The following is a 24,378-nucleotide window of genomic DNA, read 5'->3' as shown; positions in this document are numbered from 1 at the left end:
ATGTGCACACTTTTTTTTCTTTTTTTAATTTTAACAAGTAAGTTTTGCCTGCAAGAGGAATTGCGGAGAACACGAATGGAAGTAAAGCTCATTGAAATATTAGCAAGTCATTYGGTTTTCTGCTGGTTTTCATCAGGGATAAAAGAACAGCAAAGCCGCAGCAAAAATAGCTGTAAAATGACTCTGGGGGCTGCAAACGGAGTACTGAAAGTGATCACTTAGCTGTGGTGGTTTCTCTCATGTGGTCACGTCAAGGTGTTTTATGTCTCCCTACCCTGTGAGGTGCTGAGCATTATTACCCACGCTTTGCAGTGCCTGCCATGTGGAGGCCAGGGAAGGGAGGAGATGTAGCAGGGCTTGCACAAGGCCACGGAAGACCCAGCAACAGAATCCCAAGAGCCTGGACCACCCAGCGCCCTCCTCATGTCCCACAAGCTGTCAGGGGAAGATTAGCTCTAAACCCTTTTGGCTTCTACGTACAGTATAATCATCTAAATGAAATCAATGAATACTTGATTTGAGGGCCTCCTATTGCTGCCTCCCCGCTGTTCCTAATGTTTGTTAACAGATTGCTTTGTGGTGGAGTGCAAAGGTGCCGCTCTATAAAACCGTAATGACTTCTGGAAAGGAAGTGGCCCTGTGCCTTGCAGAAACACCATCCAATTTTGACTGGTACATGGGGAGCTGGGAAGTCATAATTGCTGCTGCTGGAGCCAGACGGAATACAAATTTCTGCTCAGTTATGGTTAAGATGACATTTCCTTTTTTTCTTTGCTTTCTCTCCTTCCTTATTTACCGGCAGAACGTGACCCTTTTCACTCGCCCTGAGCAGGGAACTGCTGTGAGGTAAAACCCTGTGTTCCTGGGTCTCCTACCCTCTTGCAGGTCCTACATGTCCCTTGACTTTCTTTTTGTGTTTGTTTTTCAGTCCTTGGGGGTTTTCTTGGCAGCCTCCAGGCAGCTTTTTGTCCTTTCTTGCTCTCTAAGCAGAAAGTGAGATGTTTGATGAGGTGACCGGAGCTTTCCCTTGCAAGRGGGTTCAGTGGCACCAACTCTCGCACTGTCTGACTCTGGAAACCAAGAGACTGGCAGGGAAAAAAGGAAGGGATTGCGGCTGTAAATGGGCTACAGCTGCAAGAGTGTGTTTCCATGGCAAGGTGAAACTCATCTGAAGAGAGATGCAATTATTCAGCTGGTGCTGAAAGTTGTTTATTTGGTCTCTCTTCTCCCTGTAGAAAGACCCAAGACCCAGTGGCTCTTGGGCTGGCAAAGCACCCTGTAGTTTATCTGGTCACCGACAGAAAAAGTAGGAGGATAATTCAGAGCAAATCAATCGGATCTCATGCGCTGGACATCAGGTGTGCACGAAGAGCAAGGAGCTCTTGCCTCACTTTTCCCAAGGTCCACGGTTCATGAACTTCCACCAGGATCGTGCTGTGGTCCCTGTGTGCCCCAAGGCTGGCAACCAAAGGACCCTTCCCCTGTGCCAGGTATCTCCCCTGGCATCTAGCAGCTTGTAATGCTGCCTTCCCACTACAGAGAGAAACTCGAGGGAGAGGGTGGCAAGGATGATGTATACAGATCTGAAATACTTGATGTTTGTGTTAATGTTTGCAGTAGTACTTAGTAGTAATAAAGTGTTTGAAGGTACAGAAGCTGTGTGTGGCTTTATTTGAATTACGCAGCCAGTTATCCAGAGCTTCTAGTAATATTCTCTTGGCCTTTTCCTGAAAATCAGTTTAGCACGTTTGACACCTTGCTGGTGAACTGGCTCTCTGATGAAAGCCATAGTCACAAGACACAAGTCACACCCTCTTGGTTGCTTCTCTACCATTCCAGTCATCAAATATCATCATCTTCAGCCACAAGTTCAGTCATTTTAAATGCCAAAGAGGGAAATTAATAGAAGTAGATCTCAAGACTTCAGATTCGCAGGGTCTTCAGCCTGCTGTTTCTAGCTGGTATTTTTAGGACTCCCCTCCTTCTCTGTGCCTGATCAAAGCCTGGTGAATTTGAGAGGCGTTTTGGTGTATGTCCCGCCGGGTGTTGGGTTGGGCCTCCCCTGCCTCTGATGCAGACTGTGCTGTGAAGGAACCCAACATGAGTTACAAGTTAGGACCAGGGGCTGACATGCTTGTAAAAATATGGCAAGTGTGTGTGTTTTCCAGAGGTAATGACAAATGAAGAGTTACTTATCCTGTGCCTGGAAGTTTTTATATGAACACACACTCGCATATATCCATACGTATTTTGTCAAACCAGTCTGGTATTCTAAAACAATAAATTATTGACAGGCTGGTGACAGGAATGGTGACAGCTTTAAATCACTTCTTCTTTGAGAGCATTAAATAACTGCATTTCAGTTCAAGGAAATCTTGACTTTAAAACAAAAAGGCTGCATGAAACTGATATGATGTTAGTGGCTAACAGTGTGCCTGTGCTTTTCCAAGCTGCTGATCATATCTGGAATCCCAAATGACCAGCACCTCYGATTTTATAATCAGTTTGTGTGAGGATTTTTGATGAAATACGACTTGTACTTCCATCTTTTAACTGCATTAATGTCATCAGTGTTCTTGGTCTATCCTACATCTTTCATGTTTTGTACTAATGTTTATTAGAATATTTTCCAAGTTTTTGAAGCAAAAAGTCTTTCAGGAAGATGAACAACGGCCCCTCCTTCGGAATTTGCTGAAAGCCAAATGATCTTAATTCACAGAGCTTTTGCTTTACGCTTCCCCTCTTCGGAAATCACTGCTCCATTTTATGTTATTGCTTCCCCTTCCTCATATGCCTTGATGAGTAACAAAATACAGTGTTGTCGTCTAAAATATCTTCACTGGCATGGCTGATGGATAGGTGAGTGAATGACAGAGAGAATTTTCTCTTCCAAGTTGATTTTTTTCAGGTTCTGTGCAAATTCAGGCCTTAGCAATGGGTATTTTTGTAGCAATTACGATTGCCAAGCACTCTTGAGCTTTGCTTTGCAAACCTAAGTGGGGCCTTTATGTGTGTGTATACATATATATATATATATATATACTACTGTTTTACAGGCAGTTTGTACTGCCCTTTGGAAACAGCAGGTAACAGTGTCATGGGAGCAACACCCTGGAGAAGCTGCCCACCGGAGCCCTCATTGCCTTTGCATCCCCATCACTGGCTGTCTCCTAGACTGTCTTACTAGTTTGGATAAACTTTCCATATTTTAGAATCATGATTTGTCACCACATTATTATTTTCATTGCTGTGGCTTTGATCTCAGCAAAAGCCCWGCACGGACCCAGGAGTCTGTTGACTCAGTCCTTTTTGCCCATCTGGGCCTTTTGAGTTCATTACAGGCCAAAAAAGGGCACATGAAAGCAGAGCTTTGGAAAACATTGCATTTGCCAAATAGCTCTAAGTCTGCTCTGTCTCTTTGGGGATGTTGCTCCATATCTGAACTTTCAAGCGCTGCCGTACACACCATTCTTCCTTGATGTAGCTGTGACAGCCCAGCAATATTCATGGTACTTATTATTGCTGAGGCAATGTAGGGAAATCCTTCCCATGTAAGAACTGCAGTACAAGCAGAACATGTAGAGAGAGACTCTGTTCCCTGAGAATGCTGTCGGAAGGTCTAGAATACAGTTAGAAGTTAGTAGGTATGGAGAGATGGGGAAGCAGGAAGAAAATGATGTTGCACCCACTGTTGTCTAGCACTGCTAGTGATGGCTTTATATGGGTTTTTCTTAGGAAGGATGCTGTAGTTTCTTCGGCTGGGTCAGAAATTCCTCGTTGTTTCTGACGTGCCTCTGCTTGGAGCTCTGGTGCAAGCACACAGGTCCCAGACCTGCTCTTTGGGTCGTTCGCTCTAGGGTTAGCCTCAAGAAACCCCAGTTCTGTGGTGCCTGCCTTTGTATACCCAGAAACAAAACGCCTGTCCCTGAAATCACAGTCTGATAGTACTGTGAAGATCACTGAATGCACGTGGCTATAAAGGACGTGGCTGCTGTCCATGGGAAACCTGACAGGGAGATAAGACCAGCAGTGTGCTCAGGTACTGCACTGCTCAGGCCCATTGCAACGCGGGACAGCAGAGGGGCTGGCCTCTTCCAGCCCTGACTTTGGTTACTGGTCTTTAACAAGAGCTGCTCTTGCAGTAAAAATTCTTGGCAGGTAAAAGCACATTGAAAATCCATACCTCGGCATTGCGAGTGGTATTACAAATGGTATTTCATTTACAGTGTATTGTGACGTTGTACTTTCTCCTTGTCATTTGTGAGGAAGTTATATTAGAACATACACTGATGGAAATGCAAAATTCCTACAGAAACAAATGCAGGTTATCCATTTAAGCAGAGGTTATGGGCATCCTATAAATGCTACTGGATTAGGTTATATGGTTGTGCAGGAGAGCTGGCTACTGAATCTTAACGGACTTGTCCAGCCTTGAAAATACATGGAAGGTGGTAAGTATTAATGTGTGTCATGAARCAATCTGTGCATGCAGTAGATAGAGTAAAAAAGTAATAATTCAAATAAGAAATCTGTCAGCGATGGAAAACCATATTGCTCTGTAGTTGTCCTTCACRTGCTTTTTTTGCATCTCTCCGTGAAGTACCTGCTGGTGACCTTTTTCAAGCCCTGGTGTTTGAGCACATAGATGCAGCGCTCTGCTGTAAAGGCAGAGCAGGCTTCCGTCCACGAGGAAGTGAGAAATACATTTATTCTTCCTGAATATTCTTGTCTGGTGTTCTTTTGCTTTCTGATGTTCAATTTAATAGTCATCTTTAATTCATAAGATTATATCTAGATTCAGAAAAAAAAAAAGTAAGTAATTTGACCAGCAGATTCTAGGGAACGTCAATAAATGGCATAAATTGTGTATGATATCCTCCCATTTTGGCAAAAAACAGAGAAGGTGAAGCTTGCAGATATCTAAATGGCTTAGGAGCCAGTTTGATGGCTTTCTGGTTAGATCATTGCAATATCTGCCTAGGTTCCATGCTGCTTTTAGACTTGATCTCTGACACTCTTTTTGCTAGTTTTTTAGTTATGTTTTAGTACACACACACTGTCTGGGTGATGATGAGTAGTATAAACCCTCATTCAAAGTTTTCTTCCCATAGCTGTTTTGAGGACTGTACCTGTCTCCCCCCTGATGTTTTTATCCGGTGTGTTATGGTCTAATGAATAATTCACTAGGCTGGGATGCAGAAGACCTGGTTCATGTTGGCAAGGTAGCCTTTCCGTGCCTGTTTCTCCCGCCTTAAAATGAGGGATCTTGTAACCCCCTTCTGGGTAAAGCAGCCCAGAGTTTCTGGGTGAAGAGCACTCTCTATCATGTAGGGAAAACGACCTTTTTTAGTAGCAGTTCCTCACATCTTCTATTTAGGCCTGTGTTTCTCACTGAGCTAAGAGACATTGTGAATGACTTTGTTGATACTCTTAGTGGAACATGGTAGGCAGTTATGAAGCATTTGARCATTTAGTATTCAATGAGATCTGGAGTGTTGGATGAATCCTATAAATGATACAATTTGCAAAAGTTTTTAGGAAGAGATACTTATTTTTATGTGTGTACACATATATGTACTGTGTATGTAAACCATATAGAATGAATGTATCTGCCTCCCACTGTGGTCCAGCTGCTTCTGAAATAATTAGGTAAGTACCTAGGCAGCTCTGAAATCTGTTGCTACAACAAGATGCAGAACATTTTGGTCGCCTGAAACCACAGAGAAAATTTAATCATAAATGTAATTACCTAGTCAGAGGTATGAAAATTTTATGTTTAAACTAAAGTGAAAAGAAACATTGTCTCATTTTTTTAGCATTTATCAAAAGCCCTCCAAAAAACATCTAGGCGGCAGACTAAGCTGCCTTTTATCAGTCTCAGCTGAAGACTTGCTGTYGACTTTTTAAGGCTAAATCATTTCTATTATTCTCCAGTAAGTGCGTTTTTGTTGTTATCTATGGAAAGAGCCCCACTGAGCTGAGCATGTAAGTATATGAGGGTGGGGTGGCAGGATTTGTGTTAGTTAAGAGGAGATGATAAAGTGGAAAACATAGCAGCAGGGTATAAATCAGATAATGATTTTTATTCTTTTTTTGTAGTTGGCTAGCCACAATAAAATACTGCAGCAGATGCTGAAGCCGGGGTCAGAGCCAGATGAAGGAGATGAAGCCTTGAGGTATTACGCCAATCATACAGCACAGATAGAGGTAAAGGATTACTCCCTTAAAAAAGGCTGGATATGAGACAAGTTTGCATCTCATGCATGGTGTATCACTCCTTTTTACATTTCTGAAGAGCAGGGATTATTTAAATGATACAGATTGCTTATGGAAAGAAAAATGTTTAATGATACGTTTTTGGCTATGGGAAAGAATGGGATGCCCCTGTGTGTTCAAAAGTTTGGTTTACAGTAGCTTCCTGTTTGTTACCAAACATTTCTTTTGTAAGGAAAATAGTGTCTGCTGGGTCACAGAATGGGGAGAAATGGTGTCTGGCACGTCACTCAGGTCATGGTGAGGTTCAAAGTCAGTGATGTTAACTGATGAAATTAAAAGCCTGGCTGCAGTGCAAAGAAATTTGAAGTGCTATAGATACTCAGTCCCGGGCGTTTGTTTAAAAGAGCAGGGCCTCCCTTGCTTCATCAGTTCTGATCTCCATTTTAAACTTTTCCTCTGCCATGGACTGGACTTAGATCAAGATCCACAGAGGTATTTAGGCTAGGCTCTTAACCCTTGTGTCAAGTCCTTTGCTCTTGGAGGTTTCATGTGATTTTAGGCATGAAGATAGAAAGGAGRAACCCAAGTGTCTCCAGTCCTTAGTGGCTTTAAACAAACAAAGAGGCACCTGCTCCTCTTGCAGAAATGGGCTACCRAGTCCAAAGTGGGCTTGAAAGGGAAAGCTTGGGGATTGCCCAGAGGGCCAACGTGACCCTAAGCTAAGAAGTTTCCCCATTCTTTCTGGCTCCTTGGGTGCTGAGTGGGCGCTGAGGCCTCCTCCACTGGTCCTAGCTTGCATACCCACACCCTGAGCCGTCTGACACGAGCACCTGAGGCCCATCTCATGCTGTCCGCACTCAGGGCACGYCACTGTCGGGACCCTTCCCTGCCATCCTGGGCTATCTCACTTGCCTCACGTTGGTTGCATTGCATCATTGCAGGGTAGGTGGAAGCTCCCCAGGTGTGGGGCAGTGTTTACTGGGAGAGATTTGTTTCAATCCATTTTAAAGTTGAAGCATTTCAAACTGCAGTATTCTTAAMATTTGCAGGATATTTCGACCTAAGTTTTACATGAGGCACATATTTATGACCTCATTTTCAGTGGGCTTTTGAAGGCAGAAATACAGTTTTACCTTATGTCTTAATTGGCTCACTGAAATGTTTGAACAACTTCTATATTCATAAATAATAAGGAAACTGTGAGCAAGAAAAAAAATGACAGAATGATTGGGAAGTCCTCAATCCTGAAAAAAAAATAAATATACCTTTGCCTTATAGATTGTTCGTCATGATAGAACAATGGAACAGATTGTCTTCCCTGTCCCCAATATCTGTGAATTCCTGACTCGGGAATCCAAAAGTCGTGTGTTCAATACAACAGAGAGAGATGAGCAAGGGAGCAAAGTGAATGACTTCTTCCAACAGACAGAGGATCTGTACAATGAAATGAAATGGCAAAAGAAAATTCGGAGTAAGTACTGCAGTTTCAAAAAAAATGATTCTAAGATGCCTTAATTAYGCTAACCCCCCTGCCTTTAAGCCTTCAGATATTTTCCATTTTAATATTTTTCTTTTCTCTAGTCTCTCTGATATTGCAACAGGCAAAACTGTTCAGAGCCCAGGAGTGTAGGTCAGCAGAGACACTTGCATGCCACCAAAAAAGAGACATAACATGGAGCAGTTACTAATAATTAATATGTTCAAGATGATATTCTGGCTTGCAAAAGCTAAATTAAGGGCTGAGTGAAGTGGGTGTAGCTCCGCTAAACTCAGTAGAGTTGCACCTAATTAAGCCAAGGCCCCTAATATTTAGCAAAAACATGTGTAGCTGCATATTTGAGGCTTGCAGATTCCTAAAAGACCACTTTAAAACTTGTAAATGTCATTTGCTTGAAAATGTCTCTCAGCAGAACCTCAGCTGCTTTAAATCAGTGGGACTCCCACGGAGCCTGGTCCCCGTGCCAGCTGCCTTCAGCCCTGCCTGGCGGGGCCCTCGCTGGCCGCGCTCCCGGCGTGGCACCTTCCCCAGCGCGCCGCAGGCACGAGGGGCCCCCTCGAGCACCTGGGGCTCATCGAAGCGGGCTCCTAGAGTCGTTCAGGTTGGAAGGGACCTCTGGAGAGCATCTAGTCCAGCCCCGCTGCACACTGTGGGTAGGAGATGGGGTGACACCAGCCTGGCACTGGCAGTGCCTGGTCCGGCTTCCTGGCTCACCGCACACGAGCTGGTGGCTGCATCCACTACAAACGGAGCAGGGAATCAAACCCAMAACAGGCTGCTGGAGTGTCTGCAGCACCCTGAGAGATGAGGAGGGGCTGTGTAGGTGTTAGGTATGCAGGTGTGTAGGCAAAAAAACGTGGGAGTGACCACGTCGTTTGCCRTTCGGATGCCAATGCCTCTGCGGTGACAGACAGGAGCTGCCCTCACAGCAGCCTCGTGTCACTTGATAAAGAAGGAAGGGAAGAAGAGGATCCATAGGCAGAGCAGCAGGGAGTGTGGATAGGTAAAACAGTGTGGTCTAAWGTAGCATCTTTAGCGTGATGGAAACATGAATGTTGTTTGCCGTTTTATAAACTTCCATTTCCAGGCTGTAATTTGCAGAGGCAGTAATGAGGTTGCAGTGTGATTTCTACTGGCCCATGTCCGCTTGCCTTGATGTCAATATGAGAAGCTGTCTATACTGACAAACTGCCCAGAACAGCAGTTACTAAATAAATGGCCTCAGAATAATTTGCTATCTGCGTGGTCTATTTGGGAGTTAAAGTCACCATATTGTAGAGTAATTACTAACAAAAGCATAGCTGTGTTCCTTGCTTAAGAAACACAAATAAAAAAAGCCCATGCCAACACTACATAGACCAGACCTGCCTAGTGCTATAAGCAAAAAAAAATTGGTTTATTTTTATTCAGAACAGAAATTCCTCGATTCCTTTCATCAATGGAATGTACCCCAAGTCTTCATGTTATTTTGTTTGAAAATATAACAGAGGTTCAGACTAGGTTCATTCTTCAGCCAAGTGTCTGTTAGACACACAGTCTGTGTTGCACAAATTGGCATATGTCGTTTGCAATGACTCCAAATGTTAGTTCCCAACAGTCAACAGGATAAGCGTATTACAGGTGAAATCTGAATATTACCTAATCACCATTAAAGTCTGCTTAGACTAACGTCTGAGACTGACATATTCAGTTCAAGAAGTCGGCTGTTTATAAAAGGTTACTGAATCACAGAATGGTTGAGGTTGGAAAGGACCCCTAGAGATCGTCCAGTCCAACCCGCCCTGCTCCAGCAGCACGGGGCACAGGGCGGCCTCCAGGCGAGTTTTCAAGATCTCCAGAGAAAGAGACTCCACARCCTCCCTGGGCAGCCTGTGCCAGGCTCTGGCACCCTCACCATAAAGTTTTTCCTCTTATTCATGTGAATTCAAACAGAGAAGTCTAAGGTGAGTAAGACTCCGAAGCCAAGTCAAGAATATGCTCTTCTTACTGGCAGGAGACTCACAGTACTTTAAAATCTGATTACAGGAATACATCATCTTTGCGTAGGTAACCCTTACTGGCTGAAGATTTTTAATGCCAATTTACAAAGAAGATTGTTTTAAATGTTCATTTAAACTTACAGTACTTGCCTGAATCTTGCTGCCCTCTGAACTTGTTTTTAGTCTTTTTACTGGATAGTTTGTATGACTTCTTTGGACACAATATCTTAACCTACCACTTTTTCCCTACTACCTTTTTAGTCTTTTCTGTTTAGCTTGTGGGATCTTTGGGACATAACCTTTTTTGTGTATTTGTACAGTTCTTTCCATGTGGATGTCCTGGCTCCATCTGTGCCATTTTAAGCACTAGGATAATTGTAATAGTACAGAATCAACAAGCATCCTTACAATATCTGGGAATCACATGAGAAACTATTAGCTTCCATAGAACCAAATCCCAGTCAGACTAAATTTTACCTATTCCTTCAAGGAGATCAAGATGCATTTGGTTCAACAGAGATAAATTGTTTTGGAAAAAAACAGTTTAGCCTTACCTATTCCACTGCTATTTGATTAATATCATGCGCATCTTTGACCTGAATGGGTCCTGTGGCTGACCCATTCTGGGTCTTCTGGTTGAGTGGTGTGCAGAGTGATAAAAACTATTTATTCACCTCATTTCATGTCTTTGTGCACAGAGATGACAGCTTCAGAAGCAGGATAAAAGACTCCTTCACAAAAGATACCGTCCTGTTCTGTTAGAAGCTACGTATGATTATGGCATCCTTGTGTTAAATGCTTGTCTGGTTTAGTTAGTAAAAGATACGGCATTTTATTTTCTTCATTTCTTTCTTCTTTAGTCAGTATTTTTAATCCCCTTGAAACTTTGACTGATTGAACTCATGCCTGTGCTCAGTACATTGATTGCTGCTTTTTTYCCCCCTTTCTAGATAATCCAGCCCTGTTCTGGTTTTCTAGACACATCTCTCTGTGGGGGAGCATTTCCTTCAACCTTGCGGTATTCATCAATTTAGCAGTTGCTCTGTTCTACCCCTTCGGAGATGATGGAGATGAAGGCAAGTGGAGTTTGGTTTTATTTTTTCCTTTCAATTTCAGCACCTTCCATGCTCAACTTATACCAAGTTCTATATGTTTATATATAGTTATATAAAACAGCATCTTCAGGTATGCTCGTATGTGTGGATGCCATTTGGTTAGTGTCTTCTAAGAAGCTACTTGCTGTTGTCCGAGACGTAGCCAATCTTCTGTGACATGTCCTTTGCAAGTGGAYGAAATGGGGCTGAATTAGAGATAATCTAAAGTCTTTTTGGTTGGTTGGTTGGTTGATACTGCATGTATACATGCAATGTATACATTCAGTTACAGTCTCTGAGCTGAAGAACGGCTCCTGGCAGCCAAAGGACTGAGATTACTTAAAACTCACCAGTTTGAATGACTTACAGTCTAAAAAAGCATATGGAATGGAGGATATGAAAACTGTTTAGCTTTTGGGGTTTTAAGTGAGTGGTTTACTGAGATAAAAGAATGTAATTATTGCAACAAGTAAATGCATTATGTAAAAGTGTGCTTAAAACCAGCGGTTCTGGCTGTGCTTCATCACAGGTCACAGGAAATACAGCGAATAATAGATTTTGTTAAATAAGCGCAGCAAACTAGCAGGAGGCCGCTTTGAATCGACAGCAAGCTTAATTGGGATAAAGGGGACTAAATAGTCCAGGAGCCTGGTAATGAGAGCCCAGCCTTCACCTCGGGCCCTCTGATTTGTGTCCGGCCGGTAACGTGACTGAAAGTCACTGCTGCCGGATGGCACGTGAGCGGCRCCGGGCAAGGGGCCCAGCTCCTGGCCGACGCACGTGCTTTCCACAACCCCCCAGCTGGCACATCAGACATTCCATCAGGGAATGCCTGATTCCCACACGGCAAGGATGGGGAAATGTCTTGGCAGCCTTTGCCTTGGCCCTCGCTGCGCTGCGGGGTCCCTCGCGAGCGCGCACACCAGGGCCCGTGCAGCGTGAGAGAAGGAACCAAGAGTTAAAAGCAGACCTTTTTTAACCTTAATAAGTTTTTAACTAATCTATACTCRTGGAAATCCTTAGGTCTGCAGGCAGTTGGCATTAGTGCTTATTTTGAACAGCAGATTTACGTAGTTGAAGTGGCCCCCCCAAATCCAGCGCTTTCAGTGATAGTGCATTTCAGGATCCTAATTCCTCGTACAGGCAAAAGGGATTTATAAACAATAAACAATAGGTGTGGCCAGATGGGATTAGCTTGGTCACGAGGCAGACTCCTTGCCTCTAGCCTCCCCCTCCACCAAAAACGGGCCCGAGAGCCGGCATTTGCCTTGCGTTTTTTCCCCCTTCACCTTGAGTAATGCCAGCCGAGCTCACATGTCTGAGGGCTGATCTAATCATCCCAAGAATGCCGCCTTTCCAGAGATTTCTGCAATCCTCACATCACATGACAGGAGGGAAACTGCGTGCCGGGCGAGGGCCCATGGCCGCTGGTGTGCGTGTCATGCCCGTGCACGTTATCCCTGCGGATCCTGCCACAGGAGATGTACGGACCTCTGGGAGCAAGGGAAGAAAAACCATTTGCCGAAGAAACACGGAGGGGTTTGAGCCTTCCCTTGTTGAAGATTGCCGATGAAGCTGTTTTTACAGGATCCATTAAGAGTTTCCAAATCACACAGGCAGAGAAACTCTCCAACAGAGCTGACCTTGAACCTCCTGCCGAGGGTATAAACACTCCTGAACTTTGGATAAGTCTGGATGCCAGTCGATTGTTTCATCTCCTCTCAGTGGTTTCTGCTCCTGCCGACACTACTTAGCCGCGCAGCTCCTGCCAAGCAGATAGTGCTGTTTCCACTGGGAGTCCAGCTCCGTTTTCTGTTCCTTCCCCGCYGCCGGCACTGACCTCCCGGTCCATCTGATAAGCGCGGAAGGCAGTGGCAGGGCGGCAGTGGCCCCGGAGCCGCGCGGGCTTTATCGGAGCAACGCGGTGTGTTTGCGGCCCTCATGCCGAGGCGGGCAGGGGAAGAGGCGCCTTCCTCCCAACGCCTCCTGCCCGGCACCGAGAGCGGGGCCCTCACGTGGCAGCTGGGCCAGCCCCGGGAGCCGCCGCCACCTCCGCCGGAGCCAGCGACAGCTCCGGAGGCGCTCGCGGCGACGCCGCTGCCGCCTGATCCCGGCGGCCGCTTCCCGCCAAGCCCGACGGCTCCTCTCAGTCAAGCCYGGCGCGGCTCGGGGCTGTCCCACASGGAATCGTGAGCCCGAGCAYGGCCCCCAGGGAATCAGAGGGAGGGAGCCCTAATGAGCCCTGCGGAACGGGGCTGCTCAGCAGAGCGCAACGCCGCAAGCGCAACCCGCTTCGTGGCTTGGGCATTCCTTGGATTTCCATGGAAATTTCACGAGCTGCCCTTACGACTACCTATGCAAAACGAAGAGCGCCCGGATAACATTTCTTGCCGCAGCTGGGGCGAGCTGCGGTCAGCAGCCGTGCCGCAGGACTCCCCTTTTGCTCACTGGATTGGCCAAGAGATTGATCTGTTGGATGTGTTTCCTGGTGCAAAACTGAATTTCCGAGGATGCCTGTCTGATTTCTCCCTCTCTCCTTCCTACAGGCACACTTTCACCGCTGTTTTCAGTCCTCCTTTGGATAGCAGTGGCGCTCTGTACAGTCATGCTGTTTTTCATCTCCAAGCCCGTCGGTATTCGACCCTTTTTGGTGTCTGTTATTCTCAGGTCTATATATACTATAGGGCTCGGGCCCACCTTGATACTTCTTGGTGCTGCTAATGTAAGTACTTTAAGAGCTAGCAGACTTCCCCTTTCAGAAGCAGAAATAGTGAAGGTCTCCTATTAAAAAAAAAAAAAAAAAAAAAAAAAAGACTTGATTAGAGCTATGCGAAGAAATTCTTTTTCTGGTTCACTGGTTGAGCCAAAAAATAACTAAATCATTTCCAGTCATCCTGAAACAGCAGTATCAGCAAGTTGAAAAGCTGAGGGAAAAAAAAAAGACTTTTAGCTTCTGTGCATATGCATATATTTTACAAATAAGAGCAATGTGAAATTTTAAAGAAATATTGTTGAATGAAAAGAATAAAAAATATAACTTTTCCTGTTAAAAAAGAATCGTTTCCACTACCAAATATGTTCTGCAAAGGTGACAGAATTAATAAAATCTGACCTTAAAACTCTGCTTTTAAGACGACAGAAAGTTTCAAAATTAAGAGTTCTCCCAGCCTTTTCCCAAATCTCTTCCCTTACTCATGTGTGTCTTTGCGTATTTCTGGGGGTTGGTAGGATATATGGTTGTGCTCGCAAATCATCTGTTTAGATTTCTGCCTGGCTGCCGCATCTCTAATGCACCCTAGAGCCAGGCACCGTTGGGTACCATGCCATAGCAGGAGGCGTTTGCAACCAGTTCTGGGGGAGTTTTGCATGCCTAAAAAGACCCGAGCATGTTATAGAGGGTAAATGTTAGTAAACAGTATTTACCCGGGTTGAAGTTGTAAAAGAAGAATGGCACTGAGTCCTCCTTGCTTGTCCTGGACCACCAAGCACTAACTAAACATTAGTTGTACTTTGCTGTCCCCTTCCAAGCTCGGGAGCAGTGGAAAATCTGATGTTGTTGCTTAAATACTATTCTTCAAAAATGAGCATTATTTTAGTATTATTTTAAGGATTTTGTATTGTAAAACGTGGTCTGAAGGAAATAGTGCATTGCACGCCAGTCCCACCACCTGTTTGGTTGCTGTTGCCCTTACTGTAGTAGCCTTCCTAGCTGCTGCCGGATGGTCTCAGCTCCAAACTCCAAAGTGCTAGTGATGCACTATCCATTTTTTTTTTTCTTAATGTCTGATGGCATTAATCCCTCCCTGCCTGCTTGCTGATTTTACAGAAATGTAATGTACTGAGACACCGTGCTGTGTCAGAGGGGTGGCTATACTTGCACTTGCTCTCATGGACTAGTCGAACAACTAGTCAAAGCAACTTCTCTAGATTTTTCACATGCTGTAACAATACTATCAACAAATAACAATGCTTTCCTGATTGAATAAACTGCATTATCTCCCACAGCTTTGTAACAAAATAGTGTTCCTGGTGAGCTTTGTTGGGAACCGTGGCACGTTCACCCGTGGCTACAGGGCGGTCATCATGGACATGGCGTTTCTCTATCACGTAGCCTATGTCCTGGTCTGCATGCTGGGCCTCTGCGTGCACGAATTCTTCTACAGTTTCCTGGTGAGTATGTGCTTCTGTGGAGGGGAAAACTCTGCAAAAATAGAAAATACCGTTACACATGCAGCTGTCTTCAGTTTCTTCCTGACAATCAAGCCAAATCGTGTATTTTTAGCGTCCCGTTCTGTTGGTGCCCCTTAGGAACTGCTGTTTTTGTTAGAACCTGTTCCTATTAGGACTTACTTTATCTCTCTCGCAGCGGTGAAAGTTTGCCTSCTTCTTTTCAGAAAACTCTCCTATTGCCCCATGTTCTCCCATTGTTCCCCAGCACACACATGCTCTGTGTGTGTTGCTACTACAGTGGCAGCTTAGAYTCTTTCAACAAACATTGTTCACTTTTGGTAATGCCTCTGCCGAAGGGTCCCATTCCTCAGTTCATCCTTTAGTCCTAATAAAAAAAAAAAAGAAAAGAAAATGTGACTTAGGGAGTGAGGATGGCCTGCTGCTGGTGTAGCGGGAAGATTCATCACTTCTTTAAATGCGGCCACTTCCATTTCCTTTGCTCGTCTTTACCCAGGTGGAGAGGCTTTTTATCATATGGCACAGGTGCAGTGCAAATGATTCATACAGAATTATCCTAAACTCACCTAACTGCTCCTTCACGCTGAGTAGCATTTAGAGGTTTTTTGCACCTCTTGTTTTACAATCCTTTTGTTTTATGCAGAACATGTGAAACTTTCTGGGAGACTGACTGAACTGTGGCCATTTATATGTTTTCCCCTTCCTTTCTAGGTACTGTCGTATTTTTATTTGTTTCCTGAATAGCAATGAGCTCTCAACATTGCCTAACACTTGAAAATTTTCAGGAGTTAAGTGCTTACTGTGGCAGAGCTATGGTCAAAGTCAAGTTTTCCATGACCAAATCTTGATACCAAAGGCAACATCAGAGCTAAGATTTTGGGGGGATTAAACTGCAGGATCCTTTTCCAGTGGATTTAGCTCTCCTGCTAATTGACACCTGTGTTAAAAAACGCACCCCAGTATCCATTACTCTTCGATGACCAGAGTGACTGCTATCTTAAACTGCTTCCAACAGGCCAAGCAGTGCAAGAAACACTGTGTCTAGTTACCCTTTTAAAGGATTGCTATTGACAAATGCCCGTGATTTGTGGCTGGTGCAGTTGTCAGCATTCCCTAGTCACTTACAGATGTTCACTTTGTAGTGGAAACACCCCAAACTCTGATATTTGTTCCTCATTTTAAGCTTCGTTTAGCATGGGATGAATGATAATTGTCTTTCCCTCTTTCCTGCCTTATTGTTAATCCTTTCACAAGGCTGTGCGTTTTAGATCTTGTGAATTGTGACTAATACTTTCTCCCGTGGACCATTTTGATAAATCATTGTGTGACACTTTCTATCTGTAATCTGGGTGTTTTGAAGTGGAAATACATAAATTACAGATAAGGTCCAAAGCACTGTAGAACATCAACAGAATTGTAAAGAGAAAAAAAAAAAAGAGAGGAAAAGGAAAAAGCTAGAGTTTCTTGAGGAGCACGTTTTGCTTCTAATTGTTATTTTTAGGCCTTTGACATTAAAATAAATAGYGTCTAAACGTACACTTCCTTTGAGAATTGAATACTGGGAAATCCAATACTGTTAGATAAAGAAGTTTCTAGTTTTACACCAACAGTGCAATGAATTTAACTTTGCTCTGAAARGAGATGATCCTCATCCTTGCACGTGTGAATGACTTGTGTGTGGTCCCGTGAGCTCAAGAGAACAGTTCACRTACATGTAGTGACTTGAGTGTATGAATGCTTTCCTGAGGTCTACCCCATGCATGTTTATCAGATGAGAGATAACRTGAAAAATGAGTTTGTAGACGTAGATTCACCCATAGTATGGAAAAATTGCTTTTGGATTTTAATCTAGCTGATTTTGAATTTAAGGAAAACAATTCCRTCTTGTTCCTAACCATTTCCCAGGTCTGGATCAGTCTGTCATCTCATGTCTGAAATTTGGATTTCACTGTAATCTTTCTTAAAATCTAAAACTCTCTGCTGAAATCAGTGTGACCTGGGTGCTTATGAAGCCAAGAGTTTAGAAGATGGCACATGGACATTGCTTTAATTCAGGATTTTTTCCTGTGTGACACCTCTGTATTGCCTATCGTGTGGTCATTTTTCGTCTCTGCTTTGCTTTTCCCAGCTGTTTGACCTGGTGTACAGAGAGGAGACTTTGCTAAATGTGATAAAAAGCGTGACCCGAAATGGGCGCTCCATTATCCTCACGGCGGTGCTGGCGCTCATCCTGGTTTATCTCTTCTCCATCATCGGCTTCCTCTTCTTGAAAGATGACTTCATCATGGAGGTGGACAGGCTGAAAATCAAGACCCCCGGCTCAGGTATTGTTTTTCTGCATGAAAATCTATTCCTCATAGATAACTTTTCCAGCAGTCTAATGCAACTTTCCTGTCAGGAAGGGTGAATTTTGCCTTTCTGTCTGTGGCAGCAGAACTACCTCTATATGCTTTAGTAGTAAGTTAAATCACTGGGCAAAATTAATATGCAGGGTTGTTCTAAACTAGGCTTATCTGATGAAATGCTAAAATATCACACATTTAATTTATTACATTTTGTCTGTTAACTTCTAATATCTGTCCCCCTGGATTTCCAAAGTATTTGAAGGAGCAGCTCATAGTGTGTTTTCTTGGTACATGTCCCACCTTCAGTGCAGATCACAGGATTTTCAGTGTATTGCACACGAGGCATGTGATCTTAGTATGATCAATAGATGTATTCATTCATTTTTTTAAAAACTTTGTCGGAAATTTATAATGGAATCCACAGTTCTGCTGTTTGGAGATTTCCAGGAACAACTCTTCATTCATTGCGTGTTTCACCATCACAACAATTACTGTATCAAACTGGCCTCAGTAAAATCATTGGGAGGTTTTTGCTCCGGTTTTGCAAGGGGCTGGATTTCAACTTTCCAGAATGCGGGATGTACCCATGTGGCCGGAGAGTCCCCAGCAAACATGGCTAGACAAAAGCCAGATCTTCTCTGCCGAGATCTTTGGATGCTGCCAAGCATCCTCCTGCGAGCGTGGGCAGGAGCGTAACCTTCCGCATGGGAATATCACAAACGAAATTCCCAGCRGCGGGATTCTCCCAATGCTGAGGTCATCAGGCTTGTACACAAGGGCAGAACAGGCAGCAGGAACCAGCCCTGTGTAGGGTTATATCCCTGCGTGGCTGTTTGGATGTTACATGGGAACAGTGACGGACGTGATGGATTTCTTTAACACACCCTTGGTTGGGCCAGGTTTTCGCCAGCCTTCAAAAGGCCCAGGGGGCTTCTGTTGCCCTCCCGTGCATTTCAGAGGAGGACTTAAGGTCTAAAGTTTCACTTTGAAAAATAACTGTAGTCGCTCTTAGAGATGCCAGTCTATATGGAGCACTGCTCTGATCCAGCTCAGTAGTTTATATGTGTTTTTGCTTCTTCTGTTGGGTTCTTAATGGATTTTCGTGGTGGAACATATTGTATTATTGCTGGCTTTATACATTGCTATTTCTGATTAAACTCTCATCAAGAAAATAATCTCGATGCGATTCTGTACATTTCTGTGTGATGAAATATCATGGGTCCCAAGACACGTGCTTTAAAACTTTGTTTTATAAAGCATTACAAGGGAAAGCCAGAGCAGATGTGTTTCCTCTATTACACAGATTGGCTTAGGCTGCTATTTTGCTTGTATGATTTAGCCTTCTTTTTTTCTTTTCCTTAAACCCTTTTTGCATCTCTGATTTGAAATGCAGAAAATTGTTGTAGATGCAGAAGATAAAATTGGTTTGATAAAATCAAGCTGATGTACACATTTACCCACTTGGGGAATGTTAAATTAGTGTTTTACTCAAACCTATACATATTTACAAATGAGTACCAAACTGTGTTATAATCCTTGAAAACTCTTAAATATTCTGTGTTCAGGATAACTGAACATCAGCTTGGTGTCCTTCTTGTCAGCTTTTGTGAATAATTTATCTAATGATTTTAATGCTGACATTATTTTCATATCTGACAGTTGTTGCTTGCTTTGAATATATTTTGTTCTAACCAGAAGTAGCAGCATTTGATGTAGATTCATTAATTCCAGGAGACGAAATGGGAATAGCTGTGATATACAGTAAATATAAAATTATGTTTTTGTTCCTTGTGATTGCTTTGAGCTGCTGAGGCTGACTAGTTGGGGAGGGAGGAACTGGTGGGATGATTCGGTCTGCTTTCTCTTCTCAACTTTTCAAATCTACAATTAACTTCTAAAGAATAACAATGTAACAATTCATGTCAGTGGGCAGGTTTTGCAATATCTGCCTTGTTGTGAAGGTCCTGCTTCCTCCTCAGGTATTGGCGAGGTCCCCACCACGACCCTCACATCGATGATGGGAGCCTGTGCGAAGGAGAACTGCTCTGCAAGCATCCCACTTACTAACCCAGGTGAGTGCCAAGGTTCCCCCAAAGCAACACTCAAACAACAGAGGGATTTGCTTGTTGTTATTACAGAGACTTTTCCCAGCATGAGAAGTGATGATCACGGCTGTTGCTCAGAAGTGCTCGATTTTTGCAAGGCTTGGAGCTGAGCTGGCAACTTGCCTATAATGCAAGTGCTTCCCACACCTGATTTCCAACTGCATTGACATTAATTTTGTTACCGAAAGAGCCTGCTGAATCATTGTGCTTGAATGTACAGGTTGTTTCTTTCTCGCTGACTTTGCTGAGACAGAGAGCTCGATGCTCATCTGCATCATCACGACTGGCACGAGAGCCATTATTAGATCCATTTTAGGACCACATAACTTCATTTTAATGGTGTAGCATATGTCAGCGAGCATTTGCTTGGGCTTTTTACACGCATCCAGGCAAAGACTGCAGTGTAGCCAGAAGATGCGAGAGCCAAAACCCTGGATCAAGGTACTATGTCTTAACATGTTGTGGTTGCTCAGCTCAGTGTAGGTTGCAGTCTGTCCAGGCACTCGTGGCTTGTGGCAGAGGCAAGCGAATGCAAGCCTGGCTTTGGCAGCAAGGATGCCTTGCTTCATGCTTGGGGCAAGCCAAGAGCTAGCTGCTGGGCTTCAGCAGACGAGCAACCTCAGGTGAGTTGGGTCCCGCGCAGCCGATGCACGCTCTGCTCTGGCACCGCGTGCGCCCCGTGCGTGGCCTCCAGGCTCGGCCTGCAGCTGCTGGGGGCTGAAGGTGAGGACACAGGCAGRTCCTTCCTGCCCGGGGTAGCCTTGCCGCATGTGCTGCTCCTCTGGGAGCCTGTAGGATCGAGAGTGTGGGGGGAGAGGGTTCTTAGAGTAGGGTTGTTTTTCCCTGTTGTGTGAATGGGCCTCATAAACAAAGTGAGAAACTGTCTGACTGGRCAGAGGAAACAGTCTGTGAGCCACTGGCAATCTGCAGCATTCAAAGAATAATCAATCCGTGAGAGGAGAGGCGACGTGCCTTTTGCCAAGCTCTCTAAATGCTAGAAATCTCCCATTTCTTATTGTTTGGGTTCCATCCCTTTAGAATTAAACAAGAATGCAAGGGGGCTATGCAAAAGATCCAAGTGCACTGTCACTTAATCTTGGAAGAGTTTCATACATCCAGTACAAWAAATAAATAAATAAAACCCAGCATTCAGCCAGAATCCAGCTGGACTTAGCCAGGGAATCCGCTGCCAGAGAGCGACACTGCACGTCCCATCCCCTCCCAAGGCAGACCCCRTGCTGGCGAAAGCGCAGTCCCCGTGCAGGGCAAGGGCAGCTCAGCCCCAGGTTTGCAGGGGTTCGTGTTGTAGCCGCACAAATCAGTCCATGGCTGCCTGAAGGGAACGTGAAGTGCCCTGGGTGCTGTCTCTGCTGCAGCGGGAGGATGTAAATACCCTGCTTTTTGGAATGGATCACGGCTGCTCGTTTGTTACGACGACGCTGTGCTGCTGTCTGGAGCTCCCGGCTGAGCATGTCCTCAGTCATTGCTCAGGCAGGTGAGGGAGGTAACCGGGTGCCAGGCTGCTCTGCTCCGAGGCCGGGCCCTACCTCTGCACTGCTACACCAGTCTGATGGCCTGAAAAGCAGAGAATCAGAGGGTCATTATGGTTGGAAAAGACTTTCATGACCATCAAGTCCAACCATAAACCCATCTCCACTGTGCCTGCTGAAACCTTGTGCCTCACCTCCCTCAGTCTCATGCACTTGCAAAGCTGGTCTCTACCACCTAAGCCTTTGCCTTGTGAAATGTTTGCCAAGTGCAGGAGCAATCGGGCTAGAATGGTGGAGCAACTTGCACCTAACATTGCATAAACCCCTGCCTTGTTGGATTGGGACCTTAAGCAGACTGGCGTGGCCGTAGTCTCCTCTTGCCCTCAGGAGAATCCTCTGTGTGCAGAGCCAAGCCTGGCACGGAGGAGGTGGACGGTGTGGAGGAGGTGGGATGGGGAACATTTTTTCTTCTTCCACTGCACATCTATAGGGAAGGAAGGGAATATTTAGCTACTCAAATACTCCTTTAAAAGGAATTTCACATCCGCAGAGTATCTGGCTTTAGCTTTGTTCCCTTTGTGTTCTTTAGCACGTAGAACAAGATACCTATTTGTAAAATGGGATGTTTTCACATTTCTATTGCTCTGCCTGACCTTGTTTGCAAACTCCAATTGGTAAATGTGGGCATGATGCTGCCTGTCCTTGTTTTGGGACTCTGGCCCAGAAGTCAGGTAGCTGTGGGCCTTCAGATCAGGGTTTTGGAAGCTGATCTCCCTGCCCTCCCACTGCCAGCACCACGGTTGACATTGTGGGCTGATCTGTGGGCTCAGCCTGGGGGTTCTCTGCAGATTAAGCCTAACCAGGAGACACATTGCACGAGTGTACCAAGAGCTGCCCAGCCACGAAGGGTCATTCCAGCCACAAACCACGCTGGAGCTGCTCCCAAGCAACCCCCTCCCATACCACATTTAATGTGGGCCCTGGGTCCCCAGCACTGTTTTCCTTTACAGATCTCCTGCTCCAAGAGGGAAGGCAGCCCTTGCAGCTCCGTGTGTGGGAGTGCCATCCCCGCAGGCTGCCTTGCTGCCCTGGAGGCTTCTGCCCAATGCAGGCAGTCTCACTCCCTGGCAAAGAGCACCCTGATCTTGCTGTCTGGGGGGAAAATGTGGGCGTTTTCTAGGAGATTGTGCCAGATCTTGTTTTTCTTTGCTTGGTTAGAAGGGCAGAACCAAAAGTGGGAGCTGGAGGCTGCTGCGTATGGCGCTTGTGAGATGGTGCTGGTCAGCTGGTGGGCATCGTCTTGCTCATGAACATGGCCTTGCTCCAAACGTGCAGTTCAGTGGACGTGGAGAGCGCTGCGGCTCGTTAGGTGGAGCAGATATCTCCGGTGTTGCAGCTTCCAGGGCATAGCCCTGGTTTATCCTTGCTATCCATGCGTGCAGCACCTGACCCGCCTCGCACGAGCGGTGCAAATCCTGTTCTCCAGTTACCTACATGAAATAGCAGCTGTGGCTTTTGTAGCCATTTCCTATTTCTCTTGTGACCTGTCATCTTTCTCAAGCCTAGATACTAGCTTAAAAAAAATAATGGTGACAGGCTAATGCTTGGGAAGAGRAAATAAGGGCATGATACAAAAGCAGAGGAGATGAATTAGCATGACTAGGATCACACTGATAGTAAAAAAATTCCAGATGTGAAGGAGGAAAAAGGATTTCGTTGTTTCACTCCTTTCAGTTTCTATATATAAGCATTTTTTTTTAAATGTGGTGTTATTAGTGGTAGTAGTGGCCACAGTATAGTTTAGCCAGGATGAGTACCCTGATGTCTGCCTTTGCCTTCCTTTCTGCTAAGAATTGCTTAAATCAGGAGTTCTTTTTAATGGAATTTGCTTGCACAGCAAAATCACCAGTGGCAAAGGCAGCAGATACCAGCTCTGTTTTGTAAGTACCAATTGTGATACACACACCCCAGTTTGGGAACCCCTTTTAAATCCAGATTGCTTATCTATAATTTGAGTGCTTTCAGTCGATTCCATTTATCAGAGACTGTCTCCGTGCTCCAAATGCGGTGGGTTGGGGGGCTGTTAAATCTGCAGCCTCCGCTAACAGCAGCACCAGAACTCGTTATTTATTAAACTCCGCACAGTAAACGCATGGGAGCCAACCCAAGGGAGGGTTCTGCTGCCTTCRCAGCCTGAAAACACGTGTCCTTGGGGAGCGAAGCAAAGGAGGGCAAAAGAGATGGGAGCGACGGTCCCGGCCCTTCCGCGTCCCGCCTTGTGCCCTGCAGCCGCAGGATCCCGCGCAGAGCAGCTCCCGTGAGAGCCAGCCCTTCCTCAGGGCTTTGAAGCACCAGCAGGACGTGGCGCGTGCAGGAGTAGGTAGGGGAGTGACTGCACAGGAGGACGATCCTTTCAGGAACGTGCTTCTAATTGAGGTTTATTGCCTCTCCTCTGCGTGCCGGCTGTACCCTTGGGAGCCCCGGGAACGCGGTGCGGGTGCAACTAGGGGGAGAGCTGCAAGGAAAGGGCCCCTAGCAGAGTCACTAGTGGGAGAAGGATGCGGGGTTTTCTCTGCCTTCCTATGGCTAAATGGCCTCCTGTGCTGAGCTGTGGCAGCAGGAGCCACGTGCACACGGGGAGGGGTGAGCGCTGCAGCGCTGGCTGGGGGATGCGAGGGGCAGCTCCRCGTGCTGCGCTCGCCGTCCCCGGCACGGGGTGGCCCTGCCCCGGGAGCGCCTGCCCGCTGCTGCGGTTCATGAGGCCCTTGTGCTCGTAGGTGAGGAGGAGGAGGACGGAATTGAAAGGACCTGCGACACGCTGCTCATGTGCATCGTCACGGTGCTGAACCAAGGCCTGCGGAACGGCGGCGGCGTGGGAGACGTGCTCAGAAAGCCCTCCAAGGACGTGAGTGCCTGCGGAGGCGTCGCGGCGTTGCTCCCCGGCCTTCCTCCTCCTGAGTGCCAAAGTCCGTTTGGGGAGGACATAGGCAGTATTTTTATCTAGTTGGYTCTAATGTCATGCTGTTGATTTATCCTTGTAATTTCACATCCCAGATGGAACTTTTAATGAGAAAAGCCGGGCTTGGTGTGATGATGTTATAGGAGGAAGGGAACATGAGATGGGAGTTTACCTTTTATTCTGGAAATCTGGGGCAGATTACAACCCTCCAACACTGCTAGGGCCCATTGCCGGATTGAATCAGTTTTCTGTTACAGGAGAAATCCTGAACACAAACTTGCAGAAGGGAACGGCTGAGGGAAATATGTCAAGACTCTCCACTGTGGCACGCGAGGTGTATGCTTAGCTGAGATTGAACCTAGCATCTGCSTTGGAATAGACCCTATTGTCTGTTTGTATTGAGCATTGTCCTGCACTAGCATCGAATTCACAGCAGAATTTAGCAAACGTGCCTTTTCACAAGTTTTCTCCAAAATTCTGTTCATTTAAGAACTAATTGTAACA

At 45.5% G+C, this 24,378-nt stretch overlaps 1 protein-coding gene across 1 annotated transcript in view; it reads left to right on the top strand.

Annotated features, from left to right (window-relative positions):
• The window catches only part of ITPR2 (inositol 1,4,5-trisphosphate receptor type 2), a 240,023-nt gene that overhangs the window by 196,182 nt on the left and 19,463 nt on the right, over window positions 1-24,378 (top strand). The window contains exons 46-53 of the mRNA XM_026043261.1: window positions 6,100-6,207; window positions 7,495-7,687; window positions 10,644-10,769; window positions 13,334-13,509; window positions 14,793-14,957; window positions 17,104-17,299; window positions 19,300-19,392; window positions 23,693-23,820. Of these exons, the coding sequence (XP_025899046.1) occupies window positions 6,100-6,207; window positions 7,495-7,687; window positions 10,644-10,769; window positions 13,334-13,509; window positions 14,793-14,957; window positions 17,104-17,299; window positions 19,300-19,392; window positions 23,693-23,820 (1,185 nt within the window). The remainder of the gene's footprint in view (window positions 1-6,099; window positions 6,208-7,494; window positions 7,688-10,643; window positions 10,770-13,333; window positions 13,510-14,792; window positions 14,958-17,103; window positions 17,300-19,299; window positions 19,393-23,692; window positions 23,821-24,378) is intronic.

Source organism: Nothoprocta perdicaria, unplaced genomic scaffold (assembly GCF_003342845.1).
Source record: "Nothoprocta perdicaria isolate Ctin4 unplaced genomic scaffold, notPer1 scaffold_324, whole genome shotgun sequence".
NCBI classification, from domain to species: domain Eukaryota; kingdom Metazoa; phylum Chordata; class Aves; order Tinamiformes; family Tinamidae; genus Nothoprocta; species Nothoprocta perdicaria.
The sequence above is the reverse complement of the archived record's forward strand: the minus strand, read 5'-3'. Positions and strand labels throughout refer to the sequence as shown.